Below are 15,994 nucleotides of genomic sequence, written 5' to 3'. Positions count from 1 at the left end.
TAAAAAAAAAAAAAGGAAATAATTATTTTCTTCTGTAAAATATGAAGGACACAACTTATCTAGTTTTGTTTAATCACAGACACCTTCAGTTAAATGAATAAAGCCTCTGATGTACTTAGTTTAAATGCAGTCCTTCATGAATTCTGTTCAGCTGAAGGAGAAAGGAGAAGTAAATTTCTTCTAGAGATGACCACAAGAATTATGATCAGGCACATATTAATGCTTCTGCCAAAGAACATATACATGGGACATCGCAACAAACTTAAAATAAACTGCACAACTTTATGAAATGTTCAATTTTTATATTTACACTATAATTAGTACAAAATTGCCTTTTAGTTTTCCTGCAGCACAAGACAGTATCTACTGGATTTGATATCCTAATATGTCAAAACAATTACTTTGAAGTATGATAAAGGAATCTAGGAAGAGTTATAAAGAATAAGACACAGTTTTCAAACTATACATAGTGTTTGCTTTTGCTTCTAAAAAGGTACTTATATCCCCAAAAGGTCTTTTAAATAAGCGGGGGTGAGGAGTGGGAGGGAAGAAGAGTGGGAGGAGGAAGGGGAGAAGAAGAGTGGTTGTTCATACTAAAGCCTTTACTGTAATAAACTAAATATATTTACAGTTTATACAAATGTTTGACCTTCAACAAAAATACAAAAACATATCACAAGATGCAAAACCAGGAAACAAGTTCATCTGAGACACCACTGCTCTACACAGGACAGGATGCAAATTGAATTGCAAGGAACAGAAAGGTTATCCCCATATTCAGGCAATGAGAACAATTTGCATGAGGTCATAAAGAAAGAGAAAAAATAAAAAGGCTTCAACATTCTTTAGCAGACTCGGCTTTTAAAACTATGTCAAAAACCTAGGCTACATCTGTCCATCTTGCTTCTGTGTTCTGTTTGGTCCGCACAGCCAATACTTAAGTTGCTGGATGTTGCCTTCTATTTTGAAAAACCGAAGTAACTTCATCACAAGGTCTGGAACCTCAATACTTTAATTCCTTTTTAAAAGGCAAACCTTTCTAATTCTACAATTAAGAACAATTTTGGCCCAGTTCAACTTCTAAAAGTTATATCCCCATCATATTTTCAGTAGATAACTTCATAGACTGTAGCTTTTTTGTCTCCAGAGCCAGTGACTATGTATTTATCATCCACAGAGATGTCACAGCTAAGCACTGATGAAGATTCTTTGGACTAGAAGAAAAATAGAAATATATTACTTGATTAAAAAAAGTCTACTACCTTCATCTCAGTATCCCATTTCGAGTGGATCACATAGGTAAAGAGATTTGTGTCCACTCGTGGGACTTGCAGAGTACTAGTGATTTCTTTAAAAGCAGTATCATCCTCACCTGGAATATACTGGCTCCATAAGGAGTTCTCCATGCATTAAGAAGGTTATCCTTCCCTGTACTCACAAACCATTTACCTAGAATGTGAAAGAGAAGAACTGTGAAAACACATGAGGCAGACATCTGACAGATTTGGTTTCAGATTGAAATCTGATGGCTAATCGCAGCTACACAAAGCTCTCACCACTAATCAATACAGTATTATTGCTTAGAATCAACATGGATGCCTCATGCTTTTGTAGCATATGACATACAAGAAATCCCCACATGAAGTAGAAACAGTCTTTTATACACAGCTCAACCTTTACAGCAGACTTTGAATAAATTAATAAAAAAGTCAGTTCTTTGTAGGCAAGTATATTTATATTCATAAAGCAGAGCTATTTATTCATAAATTGAGAAACAGACACTAAATAAATTTTAATTATCAGAAGTTATGATTGTGCAATAACTTATGTAGGCAGTATGAATTAAGAGTCCAGACTTCCAGTTCTGTCTTCGTGGAAACTTACCACAGTAAGCAAATTTGAGTGACAATACACAACTCTCATGAAGGTGCAGCTGATATTTGTCTGGTTTATTTACATGTAGCACTTCCACGTTGCTGCTCTCCATTCCCACGGCTAGCCATTCACCAGTAGGGCAATAACCAAGGGAAAATATCTGAAAATCAAACAACATTTACAGTTTTTATTTTTTCCTATAGTGGCCAAAAGAATGAGGAGAGGAAGAAGGAAGGGCATAGTAACAGAACTGACAAAGTTCAATAGTGAGACTGCTTGTCAAAATTCTAGTGACCAAATAACCCCTGTTCTTGCCTATTAACTTAGGAAAAACAGGGACAGAAAGTAGAGTCAGCCTATTGTTTTGTCCCAAAGCAATTAAACATACAAAAGTTCCAAAGTATCATGCTATAAATAGTCAAAGCAAACAAAGCAAACAATCTAAAATTCGTCAGCTGCACTGGAGTAGTTTCTCAGCCTTCTTCCTAAATGCTTGCCTGTTCCACTCCCCTGCGTGTTGCAGAAAAATCCAGTTACCTGTGATGTGAAGTCGTGTTGCTGTAGCTGTCTCCCTTCTCTCAAGTCCCAGGATCTGACAGTGTTATCCAAACCTCCTGTCCAGAGTTTGGTACCATCATTAGAAATGTCAATACAGCTGGCCCCATCTGTGTGGCCCTGGAATTGCCTGATAAAACAAACCAGATTGAATAATGATTTCCTGCCAGAGCTCAAGGTAAACAGTGTTGTGGTGTTAGTTTTGGACTCTGCATGTGTGTCATCTGTGTCTGCTGATGGGCAAATATCAGCCCCTCCCTCTGACTTGGCATGAAATACAACAAAAACATTTTCCAAGTGCTACAGAAATTGACTGCATCACAGATAGATGGACAAATATTTTCTGTCATGTTTTGAGAAGTTTCTTCTTTTCTTTTTTTTTTTTTTGAGTGTAGTAGTAACTACAGTTAAAAAGCAATTAAAGACAAAATAGATTAAAAAAAATGCTGACGGAATAAAGCTCCTCCAGTTTCAGAAAACAACTACTGTTGTTTTCCCTGTCTGTAAGTCAACATGATAAATAGTGAAGGGATCCAGAGAAGGACCCAAATTGTCATGCACAAGCATTGCTGAATCAGCGAAGTTGCATTCTCTGGCAGGAGATCAGGAGATCACAAAATAACTAGACAATGCATTTTGTTTCAAAATCTTCTCATTAGGAGATTCCAGCTTTCAGCAACCAAAAGGTCATAACAAGTTTTCCTTAATCCTTTGGCAGAAGCCATCCATGTTTTTCATCGGCAATTAAATATAAGAAAATTCAATGGCAAAGGTGGAGGGAAGGGAGAAAAAGGCATCTAGTCTGAGAGTGAACGAGGTGATTTACCACGAGTTGCCATAGGAAGGTCACATGGCACATTGTGTTTCACAGTTTCCACATGTTATCAATCAGAATGATCAGCAAGTGACCGATGGGAGAAACAGTAACTAACACTATTTATTCAAGTCAGTGACAGATGGAGAAAGAGCCCTTCTCAGGGCCTAAGCACATACAAAGCAAATTGAAGACTTTACATAACTAAGGGTGTTTTCTTTGTCATAGAAATTTAGCAGAAAGTCAAATTTTCACTTAAACTGCACATCAATTTAGGCTTACTATTGATATACAGTAAATTCATTAAGTCACAGCAGACAAAGCAGCTTCTTTGGTGTATCATTCTAATCCTCTAAAATATCATGGTCTTTTCCATTGTAGGCTCTCCATTCTTGTAATATTGTAAGTCATCACAGCCTTAGCAAGATTGAACCAAAGGTCACCTTCTATTAAAATCACACAACCAGTTGCTAAGTTATTTCACACATTTGCTTTTTTTTTTTTTTTTTTCTGTCATAGCACTGATGCTAAATATTGAACTGCTAGACACTGTAATCAAGGTTTAAAGGAAGTATTTCACAAGTAGCATACACAGTAATATATTTATTATAGCCTCCACAAATCATCCTCACAGCTTTAGAGATCAAATTCGTCTTCCAGAACTCAAATATTTTTCTTTTATGAAGACATCAAACATCAGCCCTTCATACTTTCCTGAAAAAAATGAAGTGATCCAGGTTTTCAACTACTTTTGGAAGGTTAATTTTATTACCTGTCATCACTAATTACAAACTGAAATTTTTCCTTATTACTTAGAAAGACCTAAGGTAAATGAAAAGAAGAAACCTCACAGAGTTCTCTACATAGCAAGTTCAGTCTATGTTAATCACAATCTAGCTTGTTGAAATCTGCAGACACGTTCAAGTACATGAAACCAACAAGAGCTTTCACACTGACTTCAAGAGGTTATAGAACAATCTGAAAGGCCCTCAAAGAACAGCTCCTAGGACAGGCTACTAGAATTAGTTTCTAGCCCAACCTGAGCACCAACCTAATTCTTTGGATAAGAAAGACTCTTTTACTTTGCTATTCTGAACCTTTATTCAGCGAGATAAATATTTAGCTGCTCAAAGACTAAGTTTAATTAATTAAAGTTTACAGAAAACAAGTAATACTCACCTGACCAATGTCTGATTGTGCAGATCCCACACTGCAATGTTCCCATCACTGCAGCAGGAAAAGCACACCTTGGAGTCAGGGCTGATAGCCAAAGCATAGCAGGCAGGAGCTGAGGATGTAAGCTCTGCTTTTATACGAGGAGTTGGCGCTGCCAGGTCCCATATGGATAATGTGCTGGCTTCCCCGCCAACTATTAGGGTGCATCCATCAGGCAGTAATTTACAAGAGCGGATGTAGTTATCTCTGTTCTGTACAACACAAATCACCTCCGTTACGTTAATACATGCCTGCCAATAATGACCACTAATGAGATTCTGACTGCATCCAAGTTTTAAACAGTAAGCAATTTTTTCCAGTGCCAAAGTACAGAACAGAAATCAGTATACCCTAAAAGGTTTCAAATGCCTACTTCTCATTACTAACTTTCTCAAACCTGATGAATTGCAAGTCTTCCATCTCATTACACTAAGACAGTGCCAAAAGTAAGCTTGCATTTGAGAAAGTGCACTCCATCAATTATGATCACCAGCATCACTGGAATATTTTGCAAAAAATAAAGTGACTTCTCGTATGATATCTAAGCAACCACTTATGAAAATACAGTTGAAGTTTCATATCTTTCAGATCTTAGAGTTTTCTTTTAAATGATATCTTACATTCATCATTTTAAAGTGAAAATGTTGAATTATTCCCCTACTAGTCCTGGGTTTATGCTGGTTCTCTTGCTTAGCATCACTCCTGTCATACTCACAGTGGTTTCACATTTTTGATACTAGTGCTGACATAGATACTATAAAAGATTTAGAGATGGAAAAGATTTCAATATTTACATATTACAAAGCTGACTTCTTAAGCATATTGGCTGCGCAACATAGTAACAGTCCTCTAGGAAATGCAGGGATAGGATCAGTAACTCAAAACAAAAAAATCCACAACAGTAAGTAGAAATCAAAGACACTTCTACTGCTAAGGTTTGTTTGAGGTTGTTTTCTGTTTGTTTGTTTTTGATTTTTGAGGATGGTGGTTTTGCTTGGGGTTTTGCCCATTTGTTTGTTTTACAGTCACAGAGAGGGAGCAGCAAGCAGTGCACTGGGAATGTCAGCTTAGCTATTGGCAGCCATACAGATCTGTAACTAAAATGAAGGCAACTAGGACTGAGCATCCAGAGACAAACCTGTCACAAGACAGAATACATATTTAACCATACACATACTACTACTGGACAACTGACATGGGCATATCATCAAATGAAAGGTAAAAGCTGGAAAAAAATAAGCACATTTATTATGATCAGCATCTAAGAATTACTTTCATCCATAATATATATTATTGTGTTTTATGACATTACACCTTCTCAGTTAACATTACACTGATTTGTCTCTTTCCAAATCTCTACGCTGCTTTAGTGTAAGAAGCATTTTTATTTAACGGCTTTTTTGATTTAGCTTTTCAACTAACTGCAAATAAATCAGCTTGCACCTGATGGATATGAATAGAAACCAGCAGAAGTGCAGCAATACAAAGTGACCTTGCTACCTTGTCACACTACTCCTTTATACAGCCACTACCCTCTTACAAAAAAGGATGTGATTTCTGGCATGAACGAAACACCATGGAATGTCTCTGTCTCAGCCAGGATTCCTTTTAAATCCATGCAGTGCAAAAAACACCAGCACGACTTGGATGGAGAAAGAATCAGCTGTACTCTCAAACGTCTTATCTATTATTTCACCCTTAGTAATGACATTTATCACTAAACAAACCAGTCCACTTCTCTGAAACACCACCTGTTCAGTGTTTAAAAAAAAAGTCAGTTAAATACATACAGCAGGAAACAGAACTGCCTGCTATTTCCTTATAATATGAACACAATCCAGACAAGGACAGCTATTTCCTTATTGAGTCTCCAAGGAGAAGTTACCCTTCTACATTAGTTCCTGTTCACTTACCAGGCAGTCGAGCTGAGAGACAGGGCTCTTATTCCCGGGCTGGCTGATATCCCAGACTTTGACACACCCCTTGCCACCCGTGTACACATGTCTCGTGGGGTTGCTGATGGTAACTGCACACACAACTTCCCCATGGTTCAGAGTGTTGATTTGACGGGCATGGCGAGGGATTCCTGGACCGATGAGGGCATCGGGAGGGAAAGGAACAGGCTGCATCTGGCCATCTGCAGTAACATGAAAGGAGTAGGCTCTTTTCGGGGAAGGAAAGAAAGGAGAAGAAAAAATATATCAGCAAAGATATAGTGCAAAAATTACAGAAAAAGGTAGTACTTTCTGTTTTCTTTAATTTTCATGAGAAAAAGATTTGAAAAGCTACAGGACCTAATACCATGAGGTACATGAAACCTCAGAGAAAGATCAGGATCAGAGAAAGAAAGAAACAACAACCGTGTTCAGCTTTTGTGTTTCAACTGAACTATTTGTGCAGTGGGGAAGCAGATTAAAATCTCCTATTAACTCTATGAATCAAGGTCATGGCCATCACTCTGCTACTGGAGCTGTTGAAAGACCTTTCAGCTGCTGCTTTTTAATCAGTGGTTCTGAGTCTCCGCACAAGTCATACAGCAGCATTTCCTGACCATCTTTCAGATGTATTCCATGAGGCTTGCACCTGTTACCGTGAACTCTTAAGTTAAACTTGTCCTCAACTTATTTCAGCACATCATCTTCATCATCAGCACTTGCTGTGCTAGTAAGTCTCTCTTTCCAGCTGGGAACTAGTTTTGTACACAACATGGAAATGCAGAGTGCTCTTACATGACGCTCTTACATCAGAAAGCTGACACAATCTTCTCATAATTATATTATCTTGAATAGTATTTTGGAACAGTTGAAAGGCTCTGTTTCCCAGGGAGTTTTAGCACTTCTGCAGTGTCTGTATTTACACACTGCATGATCTCAAGCATATGAAAACTTAAGGTTGAGAAACTGAGTCCCTGCAGTGATAAACCATTACTCCTTAGGGAAAGTACACAGAATTATTTGTGTTCACTGTGACATTTAAAATCAGTTCAACATGAAGACCAGGGCACAGAAAGCAACAAAAAGGTTTCAGATTCAGGGTGGTATTTTTTCTTTGTTTTAAAAATAATAAAAATACTACTGCAAAAGCTGTTTGTATTATTCTGGTGAGATACTGCTGTTACACTAATTGCTTTCTTATTCAAGAGAGCAAAGTGGTGAAAAACAAGTAATGTTTTTACTAATAGGATACCTTCTCCCAATTATACTGTTATTTTTTTTTCTAATTTATTTTTGTTCTCAGGTCTGTGCATTCTTTTCCAAATAAATCTTCCTCATAAATCTTTGGTTACTATAGTTCAAGTTAAAGCATTGCATTGATCTTCAACAGACGAAAGAGTAGGTAATTAATTTTTTGTTCTAAGTGAGTAGTTTTCAAGTTTTTTATTGTATGTTTCCATGTATTGCACAGTCTGAAAGAAAGAAACAAGTAAGATTTCTGGATCTATAATAGATATCACAATGTACTTGAGCTTGTTTCCTAAAGCAACTAAGTATGCCTAGGAGCCAGAAGAAAATAGAGAAGGCTCTATTTTTATTTCATACAGAACATAAGATAGCGTCAGACAAAGCAGTACCACAGTCTTCACCACAGGGGAAGGGCAAAAGGTAATTGACAGTAACTGCTATAAACCAAAGAAGTCAAGTCCATACACACACAATTCCTGTACCTTATTCATGTTTTGTGGTTGGACTAGTCAACTGAAGATATGCTCAGAGAACACACAAATAGAGAATGAGGAAACAAAAAAGGTGACAAATAAAACTTATGAGAAATGACATATAAGGAAGTTTACTCCCTTATTTGTATACAAGCTGCAAAGTGTATCAGATGCACTTCCTCCTATGGAATCCTTGCACTGGAATGGGCTGCCCAGGAACGTGGTGGAGTCACTGACCCTGGAGGCGTTCAAGGAATGTTTGGATTTCTTGTTGAGTGATATGGTATAGTGAGATCTATTGGTGATAGGTGGATGGTTGGACTGAGTGATCTTGTAGGTCTTTTCCAACCTGGTGTTTATGTGATTCTTTCCCTTTTTTCCTCCCTTTTTTTCTTTTTGTATAAAGAATTACATAACAATAAAGGCTGACAGAAGCATTTGTACCATTTCTGTGAAGAGAAGTTAAGACAGAACTGTCCCAGAGAAGCTATTCACCAAACAGGTGAGACATAGGATAAGTGAGGAAGAAGAGTAGCAACAAAAGTGCTCAAGGCTGAAGCTGCTCAAGTTCAGGTACAGAACTAAGGATTCACAGCATTTGTGAGGCTTAAAAGCTAGGCCCCATCCTGGGCTACTGATCAATTTGTTTTTTTCTTAATAGTAAGAGCAGAAAAAACTGCAAAACTCTGAAGCTTCAGCCTGCCCTTGTTTTTATCATGGACATAAGAAAAACAATTAAACAAGTACTGAGCGATTCTTCCTATTACATTCAAGATGAATAATCCACTTGTACTTTTTTTTTTTAACCATCCTACAGATGATTACAACCTAAATGTTCTATTCAATTCAAAACACTTAAATTATTGGTGTTTTGAAATGACTCTGAGCATATACACAGCTTTCACATTTCTTGTTGAAATGGGGTGAGAAAAAGACAATAGGAACATTTTTGAAGTGTTCCATGCGCACTGAAGCATTAAGATGTCTCTTCTGCTCTGAAATGCCAGGAATTTATCTCATTGTATTTTTAATTAAATATAATCTTACCAGTATATTAACATTTGAAGTCTGATTACATCATATTAAAAGCTTCATTTTTATCATGATGGTCATGCATACATTTCCAAGACTCATCAGCCCTCAAAATGGCAGTCATCAAAAAGACTTAGTCAAAGCAGCTTTTGTTATGGCGCAAGTTACTAGCAATCCACTGCTTAAGAAAAATGGCTACACACTGCCAAATCCCTATTCCTCTGCCAATACAAATACACAAAAAAGTAAATGCTCCTGTTTGTTCAAAGGTATGTGGTATGTCAGGCTAACATCAACACTGTCTAGTAATGTCTACTACATACTGTGGTATAGCAATTTTCATTTCAAATGCCTTTCTCTTCTGTTCCCTTCACAACTGAGCCCAAAGGAAACTTGCAAGACCAGCACTCCCTAGATGAAGTAAGCTTCTTTCAGAAGAATAAAGTAACAGGGACAGCAATGCAAATGACTTAGCGGCTGCTTAAGTGCTACTAGAGTCCTAGGTTACCTAGAGAGAAGAGAAGAAGGAAAAATGTAGGAAATGAAAGGCTGGAGAGATTCACCTTTGTGCCTGGGAAGATCATGAAACAAATGCTCCTAGCATCTATGTCAAGGCCCATGCAGGATATGGAGGCAATCTAAGATAGCCAGCATCCCTTCATGAAGGGCAGATTGTGCATGGTGCCCCTGTATAACAGAGGACTGCATCAGTTGATAAGACTGATCTATAACATCTACCTGGACTTCTGCAGGGCCTTTTGTCTGGGAGAATTCCTTGAAAGGAGCCTTGTGGAGAACAACTTAGAGGTGCTGATAGATGAAAAGATGGACATGACCCAGCAGTGTGTACTTCTAGCCCAGAAGACCAACAGTATCCTCAGGTGCATTAAAAGAGGGGTAGCCAGCAGGGAGAGGGAAGTGACTGTCTCCCTCTGCACCGCCTTTATAAGGCCCCACTCAGAATACTGCATCCAGGACTGGGGCTTCCAGCATAACAAAGATGTGGAACTATTAAAATAGGTCCAGAGGAGGGCCACAAAGACAAGCCTGGAACTAGATGATCTAAAAGGTCTTTTCTAGCCCAAAAAATTCCATGATTCCAAGATTCTAAGAACATATAAATTGATATCTATATTTACACTTATACTTCAGTAAGTATTATGGAAACACTGAAATAATACAATAGAAGAACTGCACCGGTGTGAATAACAAATACTAGATCAAGATTTAGAACAGAAAGAACAGTTATAAGACTATTCTCTGACTTGCTGACAGGAGCTAGAACTATTTCCTGCTCCTCTTCAAATAAATTTTTATACAACAGGCCTACACATTAATTCATTGGCCAAAAACGTGGCAGAACAGCTAAAAATACCTACCTATTATCTTAAAATTAGATATAATGTATGCACTTCCTGTGACCTTAGAATACTATGCTACCAAAAAAAAAACCACTTCCACTTCATCTCTCTATTCAAGAATTCAAACAGAATTCTTTAGCTGGCACAAAAATAGTCTAGCTGCAGAACACAAAAGCAGACAGTTCCTTCTGTTGATGAGTGTGCTTTCAAAATGATGAGTCATCCTCCCATTTATTTCCATAGAAACTACAACAGATACAAAGAACACAAAACACTATTTGATAGAGCAAATTCTCAGCTACAAAACACTATTTTTCAACATAGGTACTACTGTTATCTATGCATTTTTGCCTGCGATAAAGAAGAGCCTGCATGGCACTCACAAAAATCTGTACCAATGCAGGTGACCCATCGTCACTGTCATCACTGCTGAAAGGCACCACCCATCCCTCACTTGCTCACATCCACCAACTGGTCTCTAGAAACATTTAGGAAGTATCAAAAAGCAAGTGGAAAATCTATTTTTTATTCTAGAATATAATGAAATTAACACTCCTTTAAAATATTTCTCATTGTACTTTCATTGAACAAATTGAATGATTGGGTGAACAGAAAAATTCCTTTTTTTTTTCCTCTCTTGAGCAAAAGCTAATGTTTACCAAATGAAATTCCCCTTTTCTGCTAACAGGAAATAATTTTTTCATCTCTGTCAGAGTCTGTCTAAAACATTTGAAATGTAATTTTATTTGAAGCATGAATATTGAGAAACATGACTGCTTTCAGTACCACCATTATTTCAAAGTTATAGATACCAGGTGATCAATGCTGTTAACTGAAATGTCATCAATGAGCTTGAAAATCTATGCTCAGTCGCTCATCCAACTAATATAAGATGTGGTTCACATTCTGGGGAAATCCACAAGAATACTAAAAGCTAAATTATTACTTTTTTAGAAAGGCTACATAAAGCAAGAAACATGTTGATAGCAACATACCAAGAACCTATAGCACATGGCATAATTAAGAGTATCAAAAAACAGAATGTAAGACTCTGACATCACATGTGTATGTCCAAAATAGGAGTGATTTCCGTCACCAAAGAAAAAGATAATTAGTGACTAGATGATGATTACTTAAGGTAATTTGGAAAGTTGGGGGGAACAAAAAAAAAAAAAGCAAGAGCAACTGCTAAGAAAAGAATAACTTACTAGTGAGAAGACACACTGAAACCAAGAATATTAAAACATACGAGACCACATGAGCATACATGGAAATATCAAATTAGTATGGACAAGCTAATAAGCCTCACAGCAAATAAATAATTATTTGTTATCAAATGCAAAGCCTAGCTCAGTTATTTAGATATAAAATTAAAGAAGACTTCAAGATTTCTAGTTTTCTACCTTGATTGCCTATATAATTTTGCCAGTAATTTTGAAGGGAACAAAACTGTCAGATTCACATTCAGGAAGATAAAAACAAGGTAGTAAAGACATCTAGCCTAGTTACAAAACAAGGCAAGCAACAGACAAGCTTTTCAGAGTATATTCACTTGGTAAGAGCAGATAAAAGACTAAGAGTAGACTCTTCAGAGGCTATTGATTTCCAACCAGCTAGGCCATTAACAGATCCCAGAATGCACAGGGGTAAATAAAATTAGGTGCTATCAGACATGTCACTCCTTTGGGTAGAAAAATGATTTTCTCTTGAAAGAAAGGATGTGTGAACAAACAGTCCTTGCAACGCTGTTGTTAAAATCATACAGCAGTGAGTGCATGTATACTTACAGTTGGAGATTCAGTAACTTAATCTGAAATATTCACTTACTAAAACTCCAGATCTCAAAAAATAAGTTCAGTGTGACACCTTACTTTTAATCTGATTAAGCAGATTCTGAAAATAAACCATGAGTCCTTGATTGGTTTGCCTGAGTATATAACATCTGTATTCTGTACGGACAATACAGGAGACTTGCCTAATGAAGACAAGAGCTATCAAAAAAAAAACTGCGGGCAGTGCAGCTTAGCTAGGACTGCATCTAGACAGATGTAGCCAAACAAGATGAAGATAGATGATTCTAAAGTTGTCACTGGAGTGACAAGAGTTCAGTGTCTGAAATTTTAGATTTGATACACATATAATGAAGATAAGCAAATAAGTTCCTTTACAGGAAATGACTTGCTCTATGACTGTGATAAACACTATGGAACACATCAATCAAATCGAGAGAAGAGTAGAAACTATGTCTCAAAGTTAGTGATCTGTGAAGCAGTATGAATAAAGTGCTGAACAGCACTTTAAATTAAAAAATTAACAGAGACTATAATTTGGTTATAAAATAACATAATACAAAGTTTAATGTTACACAAGCACTGTTTTTGTGCCTTGAGAAGTGCAACGATTAGGACTTAATCACAGAACAATTCTGACTGAACAAAAATGGGTTTCATAGTTCATATGGCTAGGCATGGAATAATGGAATATGTCACTGAAAGCCTGTGAATACATTTGGTTAGAAGTAAAAGCTTACGGCCATCACATTATATGATTTCCGAAAATATTTTATGTAAGAATGTCAAATTCTACTGAAGTCAGCAAGAATGAGTTTGACCCTTAACAGAAGAATATTTTAAGAACAAAGCATGTTCATTCCTGTGCTAAATTTAAACACACTACCATCTGATACCTAACACTAAGTCAGACACCTCACATCAGTAGTCTTGTCAACATACCACCAACTTCAAATGAACCCAAGATCTAACAGGTTTCTCACCAAGAGTTAGCTATGTCAGTTCTCAGAAACATGGTGGGTAACAGTAAAGACATATCTAGGATGGCTATTATAAGAAGTCTTCTGCTTTCATACTGCTCTACAAGAGTACAAGGAAGCACATGTCTTTTTGCCTGCAAAGTGGTGAACACTTTTAAGGGTGTCTGAATTGCTGACAACTTGTATTGCTTGACAACAAGTATGAATAGGAGTTCAATATGAAGACAAAAAAATGTGTGTGTGTACATGTAACTTTCTAAATCATGCATCTTATAAATTAGACAGTAGTTTCTGCTTTGTTCCTGAAGCAGCAGAAGGAAAAATTAAACCAGTTAATTCCCAAAATTCTTGTAATAGACTGGTACAGAAGACAGCATGCAGCAGATCACTTTAGCACTGGTTGCAGTTGATTCCAAAACTATGTACCTGGATTGTGAGGTGCTACTCTAACTGCAGTTTTTTTCTGAAAGACAAGTCAGGACTGATTAATAAGAGTGAAGGTAAGTCAAAAAATGAGTTGGTCCTAACAAAGACAAAAAATTGTTTTAATTCTCTCTGCTCCTTTATCTCCAAGAAAACAGATAAGCTCTGCTTCCCTATCCTACTAAAACTAAATTACTGGGAAAAATAAATAAATACACTGATGCATAGTTTTTCATGAATTTATTTCTGTTGCCTCTGTAAGTCAGGACATCACATTAGCATTTTATTTAAGCATCCCTTCACTAATAATAAAACTTCTTCAATAAAAAGTAGTTGTGTAAGTCAACCTACATCTATCTATATGTCTCCTGCTGCACAAAAGATTCCTCATCTTTTGCTCTCCAGCTGCATACTTACACAAACATATTTTAAACTTTGGTCGATTATACAAGCTGCTGAAGTAACCATTTCGGATACTCATGCCTTTAAAACAAGTGCCAGACAAGGAGTCTGTGAGTTAGTACTATGCATTCATGTTTGGTACAGCCAAAATTTGACTTTCAAACTGTTCTTCCTTACACATTTTACCACTATCTTCCCATCTATGTTTCCTTTAACTTTATGATCAAGAATCTTAAACAAACAAGCAGGATTTACCTTCAGCAGCTTTTCCTTGGAAACAGTTACATGCACATCTGTCTGGGGGTATGACAGCTACCATTCTAGAATGTGTATGCTCTAACTACCGTCAGAAGAAGTCAAAAAAAAAAATATCTCATGGGAACAAGCAGACCCTTGGAATTTTTCTTCACAGACACAAGACATTTGTACTCTCTGTAAATATTGCAGTTGTTACCGAAGTGTTAAAAAGTTGCTTACGGTTTTCCCCCAGGAATTCCTGCAAGATTTGGAGGGATTCCAGGTACTCTCATGTGAGGAGGAGGATCAAACCCAACCTGACAATGAAAAGCAAATTAAAAATCACACTTGCAATTTCTCATTCAGCAAACACTACTACCAAAGAGGAATTCTGAACCAAATATACATTTTAATTCTGACCACTGTAATCAAGATAGAATTCTTATTGCTTTAAGAAGTACATGCAATTTAGGATTTCAACATTTTCATGTAACAATTTGTCCAGTTTGAGAAAGTAGCCTCATCTACAGAAGATGACAAGCTTAAGATCAATCTTGCAAACTCACAAGTGGATAGGCCTATGCATATGTTTGTGAGATCAGGCTCCCAGGTTACTCTGATTGATAGCAGCAACGACTGCTATGCTCCAGTTAGTGACTACACCCACAACAGCAACTACTTGTAACACACCTTATCACAGAGCTTTAAGACTTCTCATGTTCATTTACTCAAAAAGAAAACAATACAAGGAAATTAATTTGATGTGTCTGTACAGATCACAAATCTTGTTCAGCAAAAGAAAAGTAGATGTTCACAGCACGAGTGAAGAGATTTGTATCTACCAAAACTGTTTTTTCATTTAAAGCATAAGCAAACAGTTTGGCATTTATTAATTAGACAAAGCACCAATGAGAAAAAAAGCAACATACATCAATACATGAAGATTATTTGTTCTCAAGATACAGGTTTCTCCATCCAAAGCAAAGTGAAACAAACAGTGAAGCAGCCAAGCCTCTGGCGCTTTTATAACTTGGGAATTCATCAGTGCTAAATGAAGCATGTAGCTTTCCTCAGTGACCTGCAACTCACACAACTGAGATTGCATGCAGTGTGTGGCCTACCATAGGAGATCTTCCATACGCAACCACAGCAGCTGCTGCAGCAGCAGCACTCATCTGGGGTGACATGTTGTGCAGGCTGGCGTACGCTGCCCCTGGACTGGTTAGTTCTCCATTCATGCCAGCATGAGGCACCATTCCAAACGGAGCAGGGTATGGCCCTTGTACAGCCAAAGGTGTGCGCAAACCTGCGGCTACGGAACAATGAAAGCAAGTAGTTTTTTTGGATTTCATTGCACACAGGGAAGGAGGTAGAAGACCTTTCATTTCAGACTTTGGTACCTAACCTTCCCCTTACACACATGCACACACACAGCTAAGAAACATTCCTATAATTTATCACTACTACCACCTCTTTTCACTCAGTGTAAATAAGGTCTACTGAGATCTGAATTCAGGGATTACTTCTAACAACCTCTTCTAGCATTGCCCGTTTCCATTTCTATATTTTCCTGTTCATATTAGTCTCTCCATGGCCAAATTAAGCACTAAAGCTGACAGGCATGGTTTACACAGCTCATGTCTGAAGCAACTCTG

General features: G+C 37.2%; 1 protein-coding gene across 9 annotated transcripts in view; it reads right to left on the bottom strand.

The window, feature by feature from the left end:
- Positions 1–262: 262 nt before the first annotated feature.
- TLE1 (TLE family member 1, transcriptional corepressor) overlaps positions 263–15,994 on the bottom strand; it is a 68,400-nt gene continuing 52,668 nt past the window's right edge. For 5 of the 9 annotated variants that reach the window (XM_052700757.1, XM_052700758.1, XM_052700760.1 and 2 more), the window contains 8 exons: positions 15,461–15,651; positions 14,580–14,656; positions 6,373–6,622; positions 4,424–4,710; positions 2,413–2,560; positions 1,885–2,035; positions 1,373–1,449; positions 263–1,214 (listed from right to left, as the gene is read on the bottom strand). In XM_052700757.1, coding sequence (XP_052556717.1) covers positions 1,107–1,214; positions 1,373–1,449; positions 1,885–2,035; positions 2,413–2,560; positions 4,424–4,710; positions 6,373–6,622; positions 14,580–14,656; positions 15,461–15,651 — 1,289 coding nt within the window. In that variant the 3' untranslated portion in view covers positions 263–1,106. Of the gene's footprint in view, positions 1,215–1,372; positions 1,450–1,884; positions 2,036–2,412; positions 2,561–2,791; positions 3,959–4,423; positions 4,711–6,372; positions 6,623–14,579; positions 14,657–15,460; positions 15,652–15,994 lie in introns of those variants that run through there. The other 4 variants (XM_052700763.1, XM_052700761.1, XM_052700762.1 and 1 more) reach the window with 2 other exon arrangements.

The sequence above is a fragment of the Tympanuchus pallidicinctus genome, unplaced genomic scaffold, assembly GCF_026119805.1.
Source record: "Tympanuchus pallidicinctus isolate F22 unplaced genomic scaffold, pur_lepc_1.0 scaffold4, whole genome shotgun sequence".
In the NCBI taxonomy this organism is placed as follows: domain Eukaryota; kingdom Metazoa; phylum Chordata; class Aves; order Galliformes; family Phasianidae; genus Tympanuchus; species Tympanuchus pallidicinctus.
The sequence above is the reverse complement of the archived record's forward strand: the minus strand, read 5'-3'. Positions and strand labels throughout refer to the sequence as shown.